Source organism: Lampris incognitus, chromosome 2, assembly GCF_029633865.1.
Source record: "Lampris incognitus isolate fLamInc1 chromosome 2, fLamInc1.hap2, whole genome shotgun sequence".
Taxonomy (NCBI): Eukaryota; Metazoa; Chordata; class Actinopteri; order Lampriformes; family Lampridae; genus Lampris; species Lampris incognitus.
The window spans coordinates 23,894,303-23,910,567 of NC_079212.1; the positions used below are offsets into that span (position 1 = coordinate 23,894,303).

At 43.2% G+C, this 16,265-nt stretch overlaps 2 protein-coding genes across 3 annotated transcripts in view; one reads left to right on the top strand and one right to left on the bottom strand.

The window, feature by feature from the left end:
* The first annotated feature begins 8,646 nt into the window (after positions 1-8,646).
* LOC130106810 (tubulin alpha-1C chain-like) lies at positions 8,647-11,749 on the top strand. The gene is made up of 4 exons (XM_056273066.1): positions 8,647-8,786; positions 9,836-10,058; positions 10,141-10,289; positions 10,689-11,749. Exons 1-4 carry the CDS (start codon positions 8,784-8,786, stop codon positions 11,661-11,663), a joined length of 1,350 nt encoding a protein of 449 aa, XP_056129041.1. The 5' UTR covers positions 8,647-8,783; the 3' UTR covers positions 11,664-11,749.
* A 2,031-nt stretch (positions 11,750-13,780) lies between these two features.
* jph2 (junctophilin 2) overlaps positions 13,781-16,265 on the bottom strand; it is a 28,550-nt gene continuing 26,065 nt past the window's right edge. For both annotated transcript variants that reach the window (XM_056272833.1, XM_056272832.1), the window contains exon 6: positions 13,781-16,188. The gene's annotated coding sequence lies outside the window, so the exon portion shown is untranslated. The remainder of the gene's footprint in view (positions 16,189-16,265) is intronic.

The following is a 16,265-nucleotide window of genomic DNA, read 5'->3' on the forward strand; positions in this document are numbered from 1 at the left end:
TATTCTTAGGCCACACATACATGATGTTCATAGGCTGAGTTTAAAATCAATTCTAAATTTTACAGACAGCAAATGCAACAAGGTCAAAACAGGGGTTGTGGGGCGTCCAGGTAGTATAGCGGTCTATTGCCTTCCAACACGGGGATCCCAGTTGGAATCTTCATGTTACCTCTGGCTAGGTCGGGCGTCCCTACAGACACAATTGGCCAGGTATGGCTTTGTGTCCTGGTCGCTGCACTAGTGCCTCCTCTGGTCGGTCGGGGGTGAGGGGGAACTGGGGGGAATAGCGTGATCCTCCCATGCGCTACGTCCCCCGGGCGAAACTCCTCACTGTCAGGTGAAAAGACGCGGCTGGTGACTCCACATGTATCGGAGCAGGCGTGTGGTAGTAGGGCGGGCCGTACTATGTATTTTTTGTAAATCAATCGAGAGGGGTATTCAAATAACACATTTTTGTGTGTAGAACACAAATCTGAAGAAAATCTTTAATTCTGATAGCCCTAACCTACATCAATTTACATTTGATTATTTTTGTTATTCTTCTGGAAGAAAGAGACTAAGTTTGGGGGCTTTTATTTTGAAGTGAGGGCTTTTATTTTGGTAACGTCCTGTTGGGACAGGAGTTGTAGTCATCTTATTGCTGAAAGCCACATGTTGGGGAGGTTGGCAATCCTTATTGATCAGTCTTCTGTTCTCTTATTGTGGCATTGTCAGTTAGTATGTTTTTGATTAGGAAGCTGAGGAACAAGTAGATAATGTTAGACATAAATTACCTTATTTTATATTATATTTGTTAATTGATTTGTGCACTTACCTATTGCTAGCCTGAGTTACATGTGAAGGAAAATAGGGACACGTGAAGGGAATATTTTAACGGTTTTTTGTAATACCCACCTATGTAATACTTTAATACCGGTCTGTTGTGAATACTTATCTGTGTATTATTGTTTCAGTGTGAACTACGTAAAAAAAAATAGGCTCAAGTCAGAACAAGGATGAAATGAAGTTCGTATCTGAGTAATCTTGTTGGCACTGGTTGGGAGCTGTTGGTGTCTGAACTGCCAACTGTGAGGGATATCCTGAGGTATGACATCTACTTGAGGGAGCAAAGTGAAGATGACAGGAGGAACTACTCAGTGGACTAGCTGGTGGGTGAGATCTACCCTGGTCTGATTGGTCAGTCAAGCAAAGCTAATGCTTTTTTTCAAGCCACCTGTTATCAATAAAAAGTTAACCATCATGTCCAAGCTCAAGGAGGTCTGGAATCAGGCTGTGAAGTTTTCTTTTGGGAAGGGCAAACTCGATGCCAAAGAGTGGTTCATTGTCAAGTTAGACAAGTTATATGATTTTTGACTTGCAAGTGTCAGATTACCAGTTGTGGGGTGGGAGGCTGGGAGTGTGAGGGCTGTGTGATCCAAGCCCACATTAACTGTTCCTGCAGCAGAGAGAAAAGGATTCCTGTGAAAGATCTTGCCTACATCAAGAGACAGAGAGAGAGAGAGAAGGTTGGAAGTAAAGGACCCCACCAAATTGGGGGGGGGGCTGATCTGCCAGAGCAAAAGAGACAGGTAAGAATATTGGAAAGGCAGGGGATGGAAAAGAAGGCAGAAGAAATGATAAGGAGCGAGGAAAATGCTGCAGCAACAGCAGCAGCAGAGAAGGCAGCCAGGAAGGTTGTTGAGATTTTTGGCAGATGGTGATGAGGATCTGGAATTGGAGAGAAGTGGTGGTGAAGATGAGTTTGTCCCCGAAGCTGAGCTCTTCCCTGAAACTGACCCTCAGCCTGCAGCTTCGGCAAAGGCACAGAAAAACTATGATGAGATTCCAAACATTGCCCTTGCTAGTGTAAGATATGGCATAGGGCTGAGGCCAAGTTCAGCAATAGCAACTGCAGCTCAGATTGATGCAGGAATCATCACAGAAGACAACACAAGTAAATTGATTGATAAGAACAAGGTCAAGAGAGCACAGGAGAAGTTGACGAGAGAGCTGGGGAAAGAGTTTGAGGAGAAGTGCGGGGGGGGGGGGATCTCCTGCATCCTCTTTGATGGGTGGATTGACCTGACCAATGTGATGATGGGAGCTGAGGGCAGTGACCAATATTTTCCTGCAAAGATCAAGGAAGAACACTAGTGTTGCTAGTTAGTCTGGCAGCTACTGTATGTTCCACTTTACCCCAGAGAAAGCAACTAAAGAGGAGTCACATGCGGAGCAGATTGCTTAGATCATGTTTGCCTGGCTGAAAGAGAACGGTTTTGATAAGACCTTATGGGCCATTGGAGGAGACTCAACAAATGTCAACACTGATGTGGAAGCTGGAGTAATGCGTAAGCTGGAGCTGCACCTGGGGAGAAAGCTGGTCTGGTTGGTGTGCAACCTGTACACTGGTGAACTTCCCCTGCACTGTCTCAATGTTGACCTTGATGGCCCTACTCTGTCAGACAACAAATTATCCGGGCCAATAGGAAAGATCCTTGATTCTGCTACAGACTTGGATATCAATCCAAACTTCACCCAGATCTGTGTTGGCCCTCCACTAATCAAGCTGCACTGACAAGGTCATTCAAGAGCTCTCAACTGATCAACACTATGGCTATAAAATTGTCTGTGCAGTCAGGGATGGAGTGCTTCCTGCAATGCTGGCTCTATTGGAGATTGGACCAGTAAACCACAGCCGCTGACTCACCACAGCGAACAGACTTCTCAGGCTCTGGGTGTCAAAGCACGGATTTAAAGGAAAGAACCTGAAGAATCTGCAATTCATTGTGGAATTCATCATTTTCAAAGTTGTTTTCAAAGTCCCACTATAGCTCGCTACTCCTAGTCATTATCCTAAAACACGCTCTCACATTTTCAATGCTGGCTGTGCAGTTAAATTCTGTAATGCTTTCAATTCATCATCCTTTAATCCCTATTTATCCTCCCTCAATCCAAATGCACTATTAAATTCATTCAATGATCAGTGCTTATCCTACTACTACTACTTTTGGCTGCTCCCGTTAGGGGTCGCCACAGCAGATCATCCGTTTTCATTTCTTCCTGTCTTCTGCGTCTTCCTCTGTCACACCAGCCACATGCATGTCCTCCCTCACCACATCCATAAACCTCCTCTTTGGCCTTCCTCTTTTCATCTTTCCTGGCAGCTCCATATTCAGCATCCTTCTCCCAATATACCCAGCATCTCTCCTCCACACATGTCCAAGCCATCTCAATCTTGCCTCTCTTGCTTTGTCTCCAAACTATCCAACTTGAGCGGCCCCTCTAATATAATCATTCCTAATCCTGTCCTTCTTCGTCACTCCCAGTGAAAATCTTAGCATCTATGATCAGTGCTTATCCATCCTTGACCAAATTGCACCATTTAAAACTAGGAAACAAAAATCAAATAAACTCCCTTGGCTGCATGATCACACTTGTGCCCTTAAAAGACTGTAGAAAAACAGAAAGACAACGGAAGTTCAACAAGTCCGAATTAGCACATAACACCCTTAAAAACCAAATGTTAATTTACCAGAAGGCAGTTAAGGATGCGAGATCAGCGTACTTCTCTGAACTAATATTGAGAAATAACCACAATCCTAAAGTTCTCTTCAGGGCAATTGATTCTGTTATTAGTAGTCCCTGCACTTCTCTTTTTGAACCTGATGTTGAGTTGTCCGAAAAATGTCTCTCTCATTTTGTAAACAAGATGGAGAATATTAGGTCCAAAATCCAGCCTGGCTCTTTTCGTTCCATTCCCCATGTTAATTCTGCCTCTTTCACCCAGTTTCAACCAATTACAATTTCAATGATGGAGACTGCGGTCTCCAATATGAGCTCCTCCCCCTGCATCCTAGACATCATTCCCACTAAGCTGCTCAAGGAGGTATTTTCTATTATCAGCCCCATTATTCTGCAAATTCTTAATCATTCTCTGGCCTCTGGTTCTTTTCCAGACAGTTTTAAGTATGCCATCATCCACCCATGGCTGAAGAAACCTAATTTAGACCACCTGTCCCTAAGTAACTACAGGCCAATCTCCAAATTGTCTTTTTTAGCTAAGTTTCTGGAGAGAGTAATTTCCTCTCAGTTGATTTCTTTTATGAACACTAATACTGTTTTTAATAGTTTCCAGTCTGGTTTTAGGGCACTTCATAGTACTGAGACAGCTCTAGTTAAGGTCACCAATGATCTACTGCAGACAGAGGTGACTGCTCGATTTTAGTTCTTTTAGCCTTAAGTGCTGCCTTTGATATGGTCAATCACAACATCCTCTTACATCACTTAGAGACTTGGGTTGGCATCAAGGGCTTGGCTCTTAACTTATTACGCTCTTACCTCACCAACAGAACTTTTTTCTGTTGTTTTGAATAACTCTACCTCCTTGGTGGCTCAGTTGAGTTGTGGTGTCCCTCAAGGCTCAGTTCTTGGCCCCCTTCTCTTTTCTATATACATGCTGCCCCTTGGCTAGGTCATTCAAAATCATGATGTGCTCTACCATTTTTATGCTGATGACAATCAGTTATACATGCCACTAAAACCCACAGATCCTAGCGCCCTAGTAAATCTCACAACTTGCCTCTCTAACATTAAATCCTGGATGTCCAAAATGCTGTTAGAGCACCCACACCATGGAACTCTCTTTCCTGTTGAGCTAAGGCATACCAAGTCTCTAGCTTCTTTTAAATCTTGTCTTAAAACTTCTTTTTATGTAAGTTTTTACAAATGTTTGATATTTGTTTTTATTTATACTGTTTTTATTTTTACTCTTATTTGATTTTACTCTTATTTTTGCCTTTTCTGGTTTTATCTTTTTTTTGTGAAGCACTCTGTAACCTTGTTTTAGAAAAGTGCTCTATAAATAAAATTATATTATTATTGTCATCATTGGAGTGTATTATCCATGTTGGTTCAACGTGAAGGTCAAGCACTCCTGGATTGAAGGGGCTAGGCACATCCTGGACTGCTTCAAGTCCCAGAGGAAGGAGGTGCTGGACCTTGTGATGCTGACTGTGAGAAGATCTGCTTGGTATGCCCAAAGTGAAGCCATCCTCCAAACATTGCTATGCTCTGAGGATCAGAAGGAGAGGATTGAGGGGGTGGAGAGAATCCTGGCTATCAAGGGAGAGGGGGACCCAGACACTCAGCTGGGGGACTCCTCTGTCAGGACCAGAAGGACACCGGACATCACTTGTGATGCTTCCAGCATTGGTGACTTGATCAGTTGGTTAGAAGGTGTGTCAGAGCCACCTCTCACCTGCTCCCTAAGCACCTCGGAAGTGAAGAACTTCATCAACATCCAAAGGAGTTGAATCAAGTGCTACTGGACTTGGTATATATCCATGAAGACGTTTCGCCTCTCATCCAAGAGGCTTCCTCAGTTCGTGCCTTTCTGACTAGACCAAGCTAGTCACCAGCCAGTCAGACTAGCTTGGTCTAGTCAGAAAAGCACGAACTGAGGAAGCCTCTTGGATGAGAGTCGAAACATCCTCACGGATATATACCAAGTCTGTTGCACTTGATTCAACTCCTTTGGATAACCATGACCTGGATGAATGAGAACATTCACAGACAACTTCATCAACACCCCCATGGAGGTGCTCAACTGGCCTTGCCGCACACAAAGCATTGAGAGGGTTGTTAAAATGGTGACTGAGGCTTCTGCTAAGTACTTCTCACAGAAAAAGAGGGATGGAGGGATCAGGGCTAAGGAGACCTGCAGGAGGCTGATGTCCAAGAATGATCCAAAGCAGGACTTGTGCAACCTGGCAAAGTTCAAGACGTCAGGAGATTGGGCGTCCAGGTGGCGTAGCGGTCTATTCCGTTGCCTACCAACATGGGGATTGCAGGTTTGAATGCCTGTGTTACCTCCGGCTTGGTCGGGTGTCCCTACAGACACAATGCGCTACATGCACTAGGCTATGTTATGTAGTTCCACTTTGAAATAGTACTGCTTGTACATTTCCGCTCCCTTTGTGTACATCGCGCTGAGCTAGCTAGCTAGCATAACAGTTTGCTCATGAGTCTACCCAGAAAAATGTTCAAGACCGAACATTTTCAAAAACAACAAAATAGATACACTGAGCATTGCTGTGTCCCACTTTTTTTGGCTAGCTCCAAGTTTAACAGCATACTAAGTTTCCATGGCTTTCCAATCCATCCTGACCTGAGAAGACAGTGGCTGGTAAACATACGCCGGGATCATTTCACCATCACCCCTCACACTAAGGTCTGTAGCAGACACTTCTCCACTGATCAGCTCATAGAGCCAACAACCCTTGATGGTCGAAAAAGGCTTGTTAAAGGCGCTGTACCGACGCTCTTTGAATGGAATGGCTATACTGTTTAGACACCACGGCGCAGTGTGTGGGAGAGAGCAAAACGGCCCATTGATCCAGTCCCTCCTGAGGAGCAACATGATAGCACAAGGGACAACAACTACTGCTCTGTCCCTGTACTGTCTGCACTGGGCATGTCCTTGTCATCTGTAGAAGACAAAGACAAAGAAATTGAAACCCCGAGAAAGGAATTGCAGGAGTTGCGTGTCCAGCAAGAGTTTGGGTTACAGCAGTTTGCAGGCTCAGACGCCGACATCCGATTCTATACCAGGTAACTTTAGGTCCAAGTTGTATATGTAACTGTTAGTCTAACGTTAGCTAACTGTTTGACATCAACCATTAACACTGGATATAAATTAAATCACAAAAATCCTGTCATCAGTGTAGCCTAATGTTTGTTTACTTTTGTCATTGGGAACCTTGTGCTCCATCCATGAGTTATACTGTGTGACCACTGACAATATTTCTATATATTTAACGATGATGCATTGGTGGTTAAAATAGTCTATACATACAAACGCCTTATCCGAATGTTGATTTGGGTAACATACGAAATGACAGGCTATTTGTTACAATTAACATGATTTCGGTGACTGTACATGGTTTTATTGAGTGTTAATTAATGGCCTGATGTATGTCTTTTGTGAATAGATTTGCTCACTCATTAATAGTTGTTTTCTTACCTTTGTAATTGTGAATGTAGGATGTAGCATACAACCTAAAGCCCTTGTCCAATTTGCTGGTTGGTGTTGGTGTTTGCTGGCAAATTCTGTGGACATCTGTTACTTTGAGCTTTGGGAGCTCCTGCAAAGAACGGGTGTAAAACAGCGCCATCGATAAACACACAAGCAGTATTAGGTAGAATTCGGAAATGATTGTGCAAAGAGTTTATTGGCCGTGTCTGCGGGTGAGAAGCTGGATGTGGGTGTGTATCCTGGTCGCTGCACTAGCGCCTCCTCTGGTCGGTCGTTGCGCCTGTTCGGGGGGCGGGGGGAGGGGGAACTGGGGGAATAGTGTGATCCTCCCATGCGTTACATTCCCCTGGCGAAACTGCTCACTGTCAGGTGAAAAGAAGTGGCTGGCGACTCCACATGTATCGGAGGTTTAGCGGCGACCGGGACGGCTCCGAAAATAGGGTAAATGGCCAAGTACAACTGGGGAGAAAAAAAAAGTGGGGTGGGTCAAGAGATTGAGCTTTGTAATTGTATCCAGTGATATACATGCAGTTCACCTTTTAATAAATATGTAAATTTGATTTGGCTTTGTCAGTATAAATGATTTCCCTTATATCTTTTGATATTGTAACGACAACGTATAAGTAGACTCGCTAGCCCTTGGCTAACGGGTTGGGCCCTTTAGTAGACCGGTTAGCGCAGCCGCCCGTCGTGCGGGAGACCCGCGTTCGCGTCCCGGTCTGCGGCAGATCCCGGGTCGCCCCGCCTCCGCATGGCTGCCCCCGCGAATTCGCTACAGTATCTTATAAAGGGATTCAAAAGGGTAAAATTTGGAAATACAAAATGATGTAGGTTAGAGTTATCCTATCAAAAAAACAAACAAACATATTAATGAATTCCCCATTAAGAAAAAAAATTAGACACCCACATGTTAGGATTTCTTTCAGATTCATGTTGGCACCTGAGTATGGCCTGCCTTAAATGTGGTAGTCTGCAGCCCTACCCGGATCGGCAGAGAAGGCGGAGCAGCGACCAGGACGGCTCGGAAGAGTGGGGTAATTGGACGGGTACAATTGGGGGGAGAAAAAAAGGGGGATTGGAAAAAAAGGCGTTGTACTCCTGTTTCCTTGCACCCATTTGAGGCATTTTAAGGCGTTGCGGCAATATTTTGAACCAATTGACGGCGTGACGCTTGCTTTCGAATAATTAGCCGTAACTGCAACTGTCAGCAAAGCTTGGCAGTAGGTTGGAACGTGATTTGTGAGAGCTTCCGGTTGCCATATGTGAGACCAGTTGGTGCGCGCGCGATCAACATGGATGAACAAAACCCGGTTTCAATTGGCAGCGAGGCCTCGAGGGAATTCAGGGCCTCGGCAAGAAAATAAGCAAATTATGCATCTCTAGTCGCGGTTAATAAGCTAATTCGAAAAGACTATCTAACAGCGAAGAATATAAATCCCTCGGCAGGTATTCAAACTATGGTCAGCCCTTGACACCCTCTTGTATCTGTCCCACTTTCACAGACACTCCTTGGTCGTGGCGAGTCATTGGGCAGATTGGGCCTGGAAAAAAAATTCGTTTAACCAATCAGAAAAGAAACACGTGATTTTCAGCCAATCATATTTATCAAACCCCCCTTGGCCGGGCAGAGGAGTATAAATTACCCCACCCAGCGAAAGCCAGCGTAATAACTTCTTACATTGGATTCCTAAAAGTCTAGCCGTAAGAGTTAAATCATCGCTTTTTATCTTCTCACCTTCCTTCATCTCCAGACTTCGCAGCGTCAGAAAAAATGGTGAGCGCCAAATGAAGGATTGGGTTTTTGTAGTTTTTTTCCAGCTATGCGTATGGATCTCACCAGGTTTAGAATAATTAAACTAGTTTGAATGATGAAGCGTTTTTCTGCAAACTCGGCTTGCTGACTTCACTGAATTGGCCCGATCCGACCACAATGTCACTTTTAGCCGCAGCGAGATCTTTTTAAAATGCTTATCAGATCGCAAAAATCTGAAACTCGATTTATTGCGACGTGTCTGACGTACCATTCGAACGTTTGTGTCCGTCATTTTAACCTGTAAAATGTAGTCTGAACATTTCTTCCGTTAAGTTCTTCCGTTTTTTTTCCCCCGCTGCCACAATGACTCAGTCGTCTACGTGTTTAGGTCACGATACTTTGACACTGCGTTGCTTTTTTTCTTTTTTTTTTTTACCGCGTGTTTGAACTAGGCCTCATGAAACCACGGACCGCTCTGAGTTTATCGATCGTAGATTTGAGCTTTATTTTTTGTTTACGCTTTTTTTGCTTATCCCCAACGTGTTTTTTGTTTGTTTGTTACAAAACCTTTCATTGCACAGCTGTATTGTATTTTTTTTTTTTAGGATGCGTTAGCTTCTTGATCTCGGGATTTGATTACTTCGCACATCTGTTAGCATGGCTAGATTTGGGTGTTGCGTTTTTGTTCCGCCACCATATGATATGCCTGGCTTTGACTGTTCTTGTGTCTAAACGGTTAACTTGGCCTCTAGCTGGTGTCAGGTGATGTAGTCATGATGTTCTGGTTTCTGGTGTTTTACAATAAGGTACTTTTCCCCCCACCCTAACCTCCCCCCTTCCCCTCCCAGGAATCATGAGACTGCTCTATCTATTGTGTAAGCTCTTGCGGTTTTCATCATCCATATGCCTATGGGATGTTTTCAAAATGAGATGGTTCATTTGACAATTATCAATCTTCATGATCAAGTTGAACTGGTCCAACTACTTAGTTGGGTCTGAATAGTGGCAGCGTTTGGGGTGGGGAAAAAATCCTTGGGGAAAAATTATAAAAAGATTTATCTCCCTTCTAGCGTGAGTGTATCTCAGTCCACGTTGGCCAGGCTGGTGTCCAGATTGGCAATGCCTGCTGGGAGCTCTACTGTCTTGAACATGGGATCCAGCCTGATGGACAGATGCCAACTTACAAGTCTGCAGGAGGAGGAGATGACTCTTTCAATACCTTCTTCAGTGAGACTGGAGCTGGAAAGCATGTTCCCAGGGCTGTTTTTGTGGACCTGGAGCCCACTGTCATTGGTAAGATCAAATGGATATAGGTAATATACTTTCCAGCTGACCTAATCTTTTTTAGCCCTACAATAATCCTTTCATCTTTCAGATGAGGTGCGCACTGGGACCTACCGCCAGCTGTTCCACCCTGAACAGCTGATCACTGGCAAGGAGGATGCTGCCAACAACTATGCCCGTGGACACTACACCATTGGCAAAGAGATTATTGACCTGGTGCTGGACAGGATGCGCAAGCTGGTGGGTGCTTCATTATGGATCCTTGATATTTATAACATGTCAGTATGGTTACTTGTCAAAGATTAATATAGCTAGAGGGGGGGGGGTGGGTCATTCATCCTATCAAAAAAAATGAGGTCCAAAAAATATGAAACCAAGTAGCAGTTGGCTCATGCTCACTACAATGTTTGTTTTAACCTGAAATATCCATTACAGGTTGACCCTTCCACTTAGTTACTAGTATTAGTATACTATACATGTGTTACTATAGTTATAGTAAGTCAAAGGCTGGGCTTGCATAAGGTCCTCGGAATCAAAAGGTCCACTTTTTGAGGAACGTAGAACCACCCCTTCTTAAATTTATGTAGATGGATTATTAATGTAAATTGATGTCATTAACTGCCCTTTCTTCCTCCTCAGGCTGACCAGTGTACTGGCCTTCAGGGCTTCCTGGTTTTCCATAGCTTTGGAGGAGGCACTGGCTCTGGTTTCACCTCCCTGCTGATGGAGCGCTTGTCTGTTGACTACGGCAAGAAGTCCAAGCTTGAGTTCTCCATCTACCCCGCTCCCCAGGTGTCCACCGCTGTGGTGGAGCCCTACAACTCCATCCTGACCACCCATACCACCCTAGAGCACTCCGATTGTGCTTTCATGGTGGATAATGAGGCCATCTACGATATCTGTCGTAGGAACCTCGATATTGAGCGTCCTACCTACACCAATCTCAACAGGCTTATTAGCCAGATTGTGTCCTCCATCACAGCTTCTCTTCGTTTCGATGGTGCTCTTAATGTTGATCTGACTGAGTTTCAGACCAACTTGGTGCCATATCCTCGTATCCACTTCCCACTGGCCACCTATGCCCCTGTCATTTCAGCTGAAAAAGCTTACCATGAGCAGTTAACTGTTGCTGAGATCACAAATGCATGCTTTGAGCCAGCAAATCAGATGGTGAAATGTGACCCTCGCCACGGTAAATACATGGCTTGCTGCCTTCTGTACCGTGGTGATGTGGTGCCCAAAGATGTCAATGCTGCCATTGCCACCATCAAGACCAAGCGCACCATCCAGTTTGTTGACTGGTGCCCAACTGGTTTCAAGGTTGGCATCAACTACCAGCCCCCCACTGTAGTCCCTGGTGGAGACCTGGCCAAGGTCCAGAGGGCTGTGTGCATGTTGAGCAACACCACTGCTGTAGCAGAAGCCTGGGCTCGGCTTGACCACAAGTTTGATCTGATGTATGCCAAGCGTGCCTTTGTGCACTGGTATGTGGGTGAGGGTATGGAGGAGGGAGAGTTCTCTGAGGCCAGAGAAGACATGGCCGCCTTGGAGAAAGATTATGAGGAGGTGGGAGCTGACAGCACGGAAGGAGATGAGGAAGGAGAGGAGTTTTAGTTATGGCTTTTCTGAGCCCAATTAGAAATTTGTTTCTTTGGCTGCCTTGAAATAACTGTTAAAATAAATTAATCGATTACACCTACCATTGGCTTCACTTTTTCTCTTTTTAGTAAGCGAAATATTTGGCGTCTCCACCTCATGACATTCAAAAGGCCTCTTGTTTTCAGATCAATATGGCCATCTACTGGTCAAAGTGGGTTTTTTTTTTCCAGATGGCTCGGTGTAGGTGCGTTTCTATGAAAATCTGTTTTGTTTCAGAGGTAGGACTATGCTTTTCAAAACAAGTTGTCCCACAGAAAGATTTGATCTTGAATAAGTAATCGCACCTTTTCTATAGCAGTGAATTTCACCCCCCTTTCTGTGATCTGGTCTTTAAACACATCGGTACAAAAAGGGGCTTGCCTGTTCACTCCTTATATTGTCAACAGAGGGAAGTGTTGCACAGCCTTTGGGGAAAATGGCGGTACATTATAGTTGTCATGTTCTGCTCGTACTTTCTTTTTCATCCATGTCTTACTGATTTAGATGAACATTCAACACAACTGCAAAATTAGATTTTACTGTATGAGGTGTGTTGATTCATAACTAAAGCAGGTAACACTTTATATTGTGCATGTAATAAGTGTTAGTTAATAGGTAATAAGGCCCTTATAAGTAATAACTTTTGCATTTTGTGGCCTATCGGTTTTTTTTTAACTTACGAGGCTCCTTAGATGCTACATGCAAAATTTTATGCAGATGGAATTTGCAACCTAAGACGAGGGGGGGAAATTTTAGTTTTGCAATTTGTGAAAAAGCGCCACTAGTGGCTGAAAACGTTTATGCTGCTATTATTGAAACTTAGTCTTAGTAACACGTTAATACGCGTTTTATAAGGGCGTTAGTGCCTATTAATTAACACATATTACGAGGAACTTGATATAAAGTGCTACCACAAAGCATGATTTATTAAATTTGAGGCGTTAATTAGTACTCGCATGAATGAGTGGCCTGAGAAGTACCAAGACCACAGCCCCAGTCTAAAATAAGGCCTGGCATTCACTGTGGGCCATGGAGGGAGGGAGGGATAGGAGTTATCTATCCCTCTGGCAAACAGGTGGCATTTAAAAATACAATCTTTGTTCTTATTCCACTGAATTTACACTGGATAAGAGTTTTCTGGGTAACTCAACCAAGGTTTTCTAGTCATTAAAGACAAATCTACATGCAAGGATATAATTAAGCTACAATGCTTAGCATTTGCTAAGATGTTTCGCTCCATCATTAGCACACTGAAGACTACCAAATCTGCAAATATCAAAATCACACTTTTGCAGTTTCTCATTCTAATGGTTAGTGTCAGGAAGGACTTTACTAAGACAAATGATAAGGCTCATAGCTTTTGATGTTTTGTTACTGGCAGCCGAATGCAAAGAAGTCTGGTAGCAGAAGTATAGAAAAAGGGGAGTTGTGTCTAACAAACCATGAACAGATACAGCTGATCAAGTTGGTAGACTTTTTACCAGATAATCCAAAACTGAGTTAAAACCTGGGTTACGCTGTTTTTTAGGTGGGTGGTAGGGACGGTGACACTTCCAGTTTGAATGGCTCTCGGATTTGGGGTGGTCAAACATGGCACCAGTGATCAGTGTCCAGAGGTTTTAAATTTCCGGAGAGACAATCTTAAGGGTTGCATCTTAAATGAATTTAATGATTTGATAGATATTAAACTGATTCAGGCGAAGCGGTGGTTAGCGCGGTCGCCTCCCAGCAAGAAGGTCCTGGGTTCGAGCTCCGGGGTAGTCCAACCTTGGTGGGTCATCACAGGTGTGTGTGGAGTTTGCATGTTCTCCCCGTGTCTGTGTGGGTTTCCTCTGGGAGCTCCGGTTTCCTCCCAAAGACATGTAAGTCAGGTGAATTGGCTGTACTAAATTGTCCCTAGGTATGTGTGTGTGTGTGTGTCGGCTCTGTGATGGCCTGGCGGTCTGTCCAGGGTGTCTCCCCGCCTGCCGCCCAATGACTGCTGGAATAGGCTCTAGCATCCCTGCGACCCTGAGAGCAGGATAAGCAGTTAAGATAATGGTTTGCTGGATGGAAACTTTCAATATCTAAATCACAAAATGACACAATCACCAGCATTATTTTTTTATTCCATTTTACAATTTTGACTGAGACGCTTGGTGAAACAATGCATATTTTGAAATTCAGAAATGTTCTTTGAATCCACTAAACTGACAAAACAAAGTGACCTACAGTACAGACGGGTATGGTTATATTGCACTTCGCATCAAATTCATCTGCAAATGTTTACCTCTCACTTTAATTGGTATTTTTTCAACAGAAGACCGAGAAAGAAACTACTTAGCACACATGCATTTCATTGCACGGGTGTTTCTGGGACTGGCAAGTGAAACATTGGCCTTTACATTAAACAAGAGGTTTTTATTTTTCACTTGTTTGCATGAAGCAATGCACAACCATAGGACTGAAGTTTAAATACAATATAATCTTACAACAAAACTATTCAATCTAAAATGGGGTTTTGTTGCGTTTACTGCACTTTTGCCAGTGCCATTTATTTGGGGGACACGCAACGAAGGAAAAATAAAATTAAAGGTCAAAGGATGATCAAAGCACATCCTCATAACTTTGTGTAAGACATGGAGTTAACTTTTTATTCATTTGTCCCAACTTGAGGTAATCATTGACTCCACAGGGAAATAAATTCTCTTTGGGATTGCATGTTTGTTTCCCAACAATCCGACAAACTTTAAAATTTTGTTTGTTGAAAAGATGATGCATTTCACAAAGGTACAAAAATATTCACGCGCATAAACACTCGCACACAAAGTGCCCTTGTGTACAAAAGTAGAGTATACCGACTTTTTTTTTTGCTCGGAAGCACAGCAGTTCCCTGAATATAATGCTACGCAACAGTGTTAAATGTGTTTTCTCATCTGAAACATACAGTACATCAAACCTTGCAGCCTACAAGCAAAAACATTACCTACAAACCTGCCATTTTGTAAAGTTACCAAATTAGTCCATACACTTGGTGTCCCCTCTACAACAGCGTGTTTTTTTTAAAAGTTATTCTCCTTGCTTACACATTCTCAGACCATTGCTATCATTACTATATTGGATTTCCATTTTCTGCATGCTCCTCTCATTGCAAAACATACACGAATTTTTGTTAAATCTTAACCACAGGGGTGACAAGCGACTGTTTATGACAAACACAAAAGAAACATTTTTTTTTACATATATAGAAGTACAACAGGGACTCAACAGCAGTCATGCTTGTTACAATTCTATTTTGTCTAATTCATTCATCAGACCCAAAACAAATGAAACATCATGACATGGCTTGTTTTCCATGTTAAATAAATGCATATGCAGTAATGTACTTACTGATCAAAAATCCAGATAAAGATTTAAAATTGCACGGTGTGCTTTACTGCTATCCAAAATACATCTTGTGGAGGTACTGCAGCAGAAGTTCGACTCGTGTATTGGAGTCTTTCCAGGTGAAGACCATGAGAAGACCAAATCATTTTCTTGGTTTTGCTGTGGCAATCAGCTTGCTACGATTTGCAGTATCAGTCAATATTCAGTAATATTTTCTCAAGATTTTCATGTTATGGCCGAAACATAAAAGTATTTTCTTGGTTTACTGTTTATAATTGAGATTATTGCATACTGAATCATTTTCAGACTGTATTACTCATTGCACATTTCAGATAGTAACAGGAGTGATTACTACCCATAAATCATTCAAACATTTTTGTTGCATTGTCATTGGGTCTTCAATATTAGGCCGAAAGAAAATTGGAGAGAATACTCAGTCTGTATATCTTCTCTACATTCCTACAGTCAGTACTTGCATAACAATTGACTAATTGCAGCTATAAGTTCATACATGTAGCTCATACATGAAATGGAAATGGATGATCTGCTGTGGCGACCCCTAACGGGAGCAGCCAAAAGTAGTAGTAGTAGATGTAGCTCATACATGTAGTCACAATCATCTTGTGACTCTAATCTCTGATCTACCCGGTTCTTTCTTAAGAGATCAATCTGTCAGTGGGTTGTTTAGTGTAAAGCCCTCTGCGAACTGATGACACATTCTGTGACACAATGTGACTCAAATGAATCATCTATGTTAGCCAAGACTTGCATAGTGTATGGTGCGCTATGCTGCCATTTCCAGTGCAAGCACTGAAACGCACAGTGCAGCTTATCCTGATAACATACATACACACACACACTCACACACACAGAGTGGTCGCAGTCCTCCTTCGTCTTCAAAATTCGTACGCTCTGGATCATTTCGGCCGTTCAAAGTTCTTCATTTGGGCTCCAGATTTTCTCTCTGGCCTCTTAGGCGTGAAGTATGCCTCACAGAGCCTTACACAGTCACATCAACGCAGCCTTCAGAAGAGCTGTGAGCATCCATATAAGGCTTTTGTTTCTCCCAGCAGTCTCTCTGATCTCTGGGCTTCGCTGAAAAGGAAGGTCATCTCTCTTTCAACCCTGCTCGTGACTTGTGGGGAAAAAATCAACAGATGGATAAAACTAGATAGATGGACAGATAGGAACGTTGAATCTAGTCCTTTCACA

Bases quoted from the DNA above. Each gene is read 5' to 3' on its own strand.
- LOC130106810 (XM_056273066.1), top strand. The intron at 10,059-10,140 runs GTAAGATCAAAT...TTCATCTTTCAG, and splicing joins CCTGGAGCCCACTGTCATTG to ATGAGGTGCGCACTGGGACC. The intron at 10,290-10,688 runs GTGGGTGCTTCA...CTTCCTCCTCAG, and splicing joins TGGACAGGATGCGCAAGCTG to GCTGACCAGTGTACTGGCCT.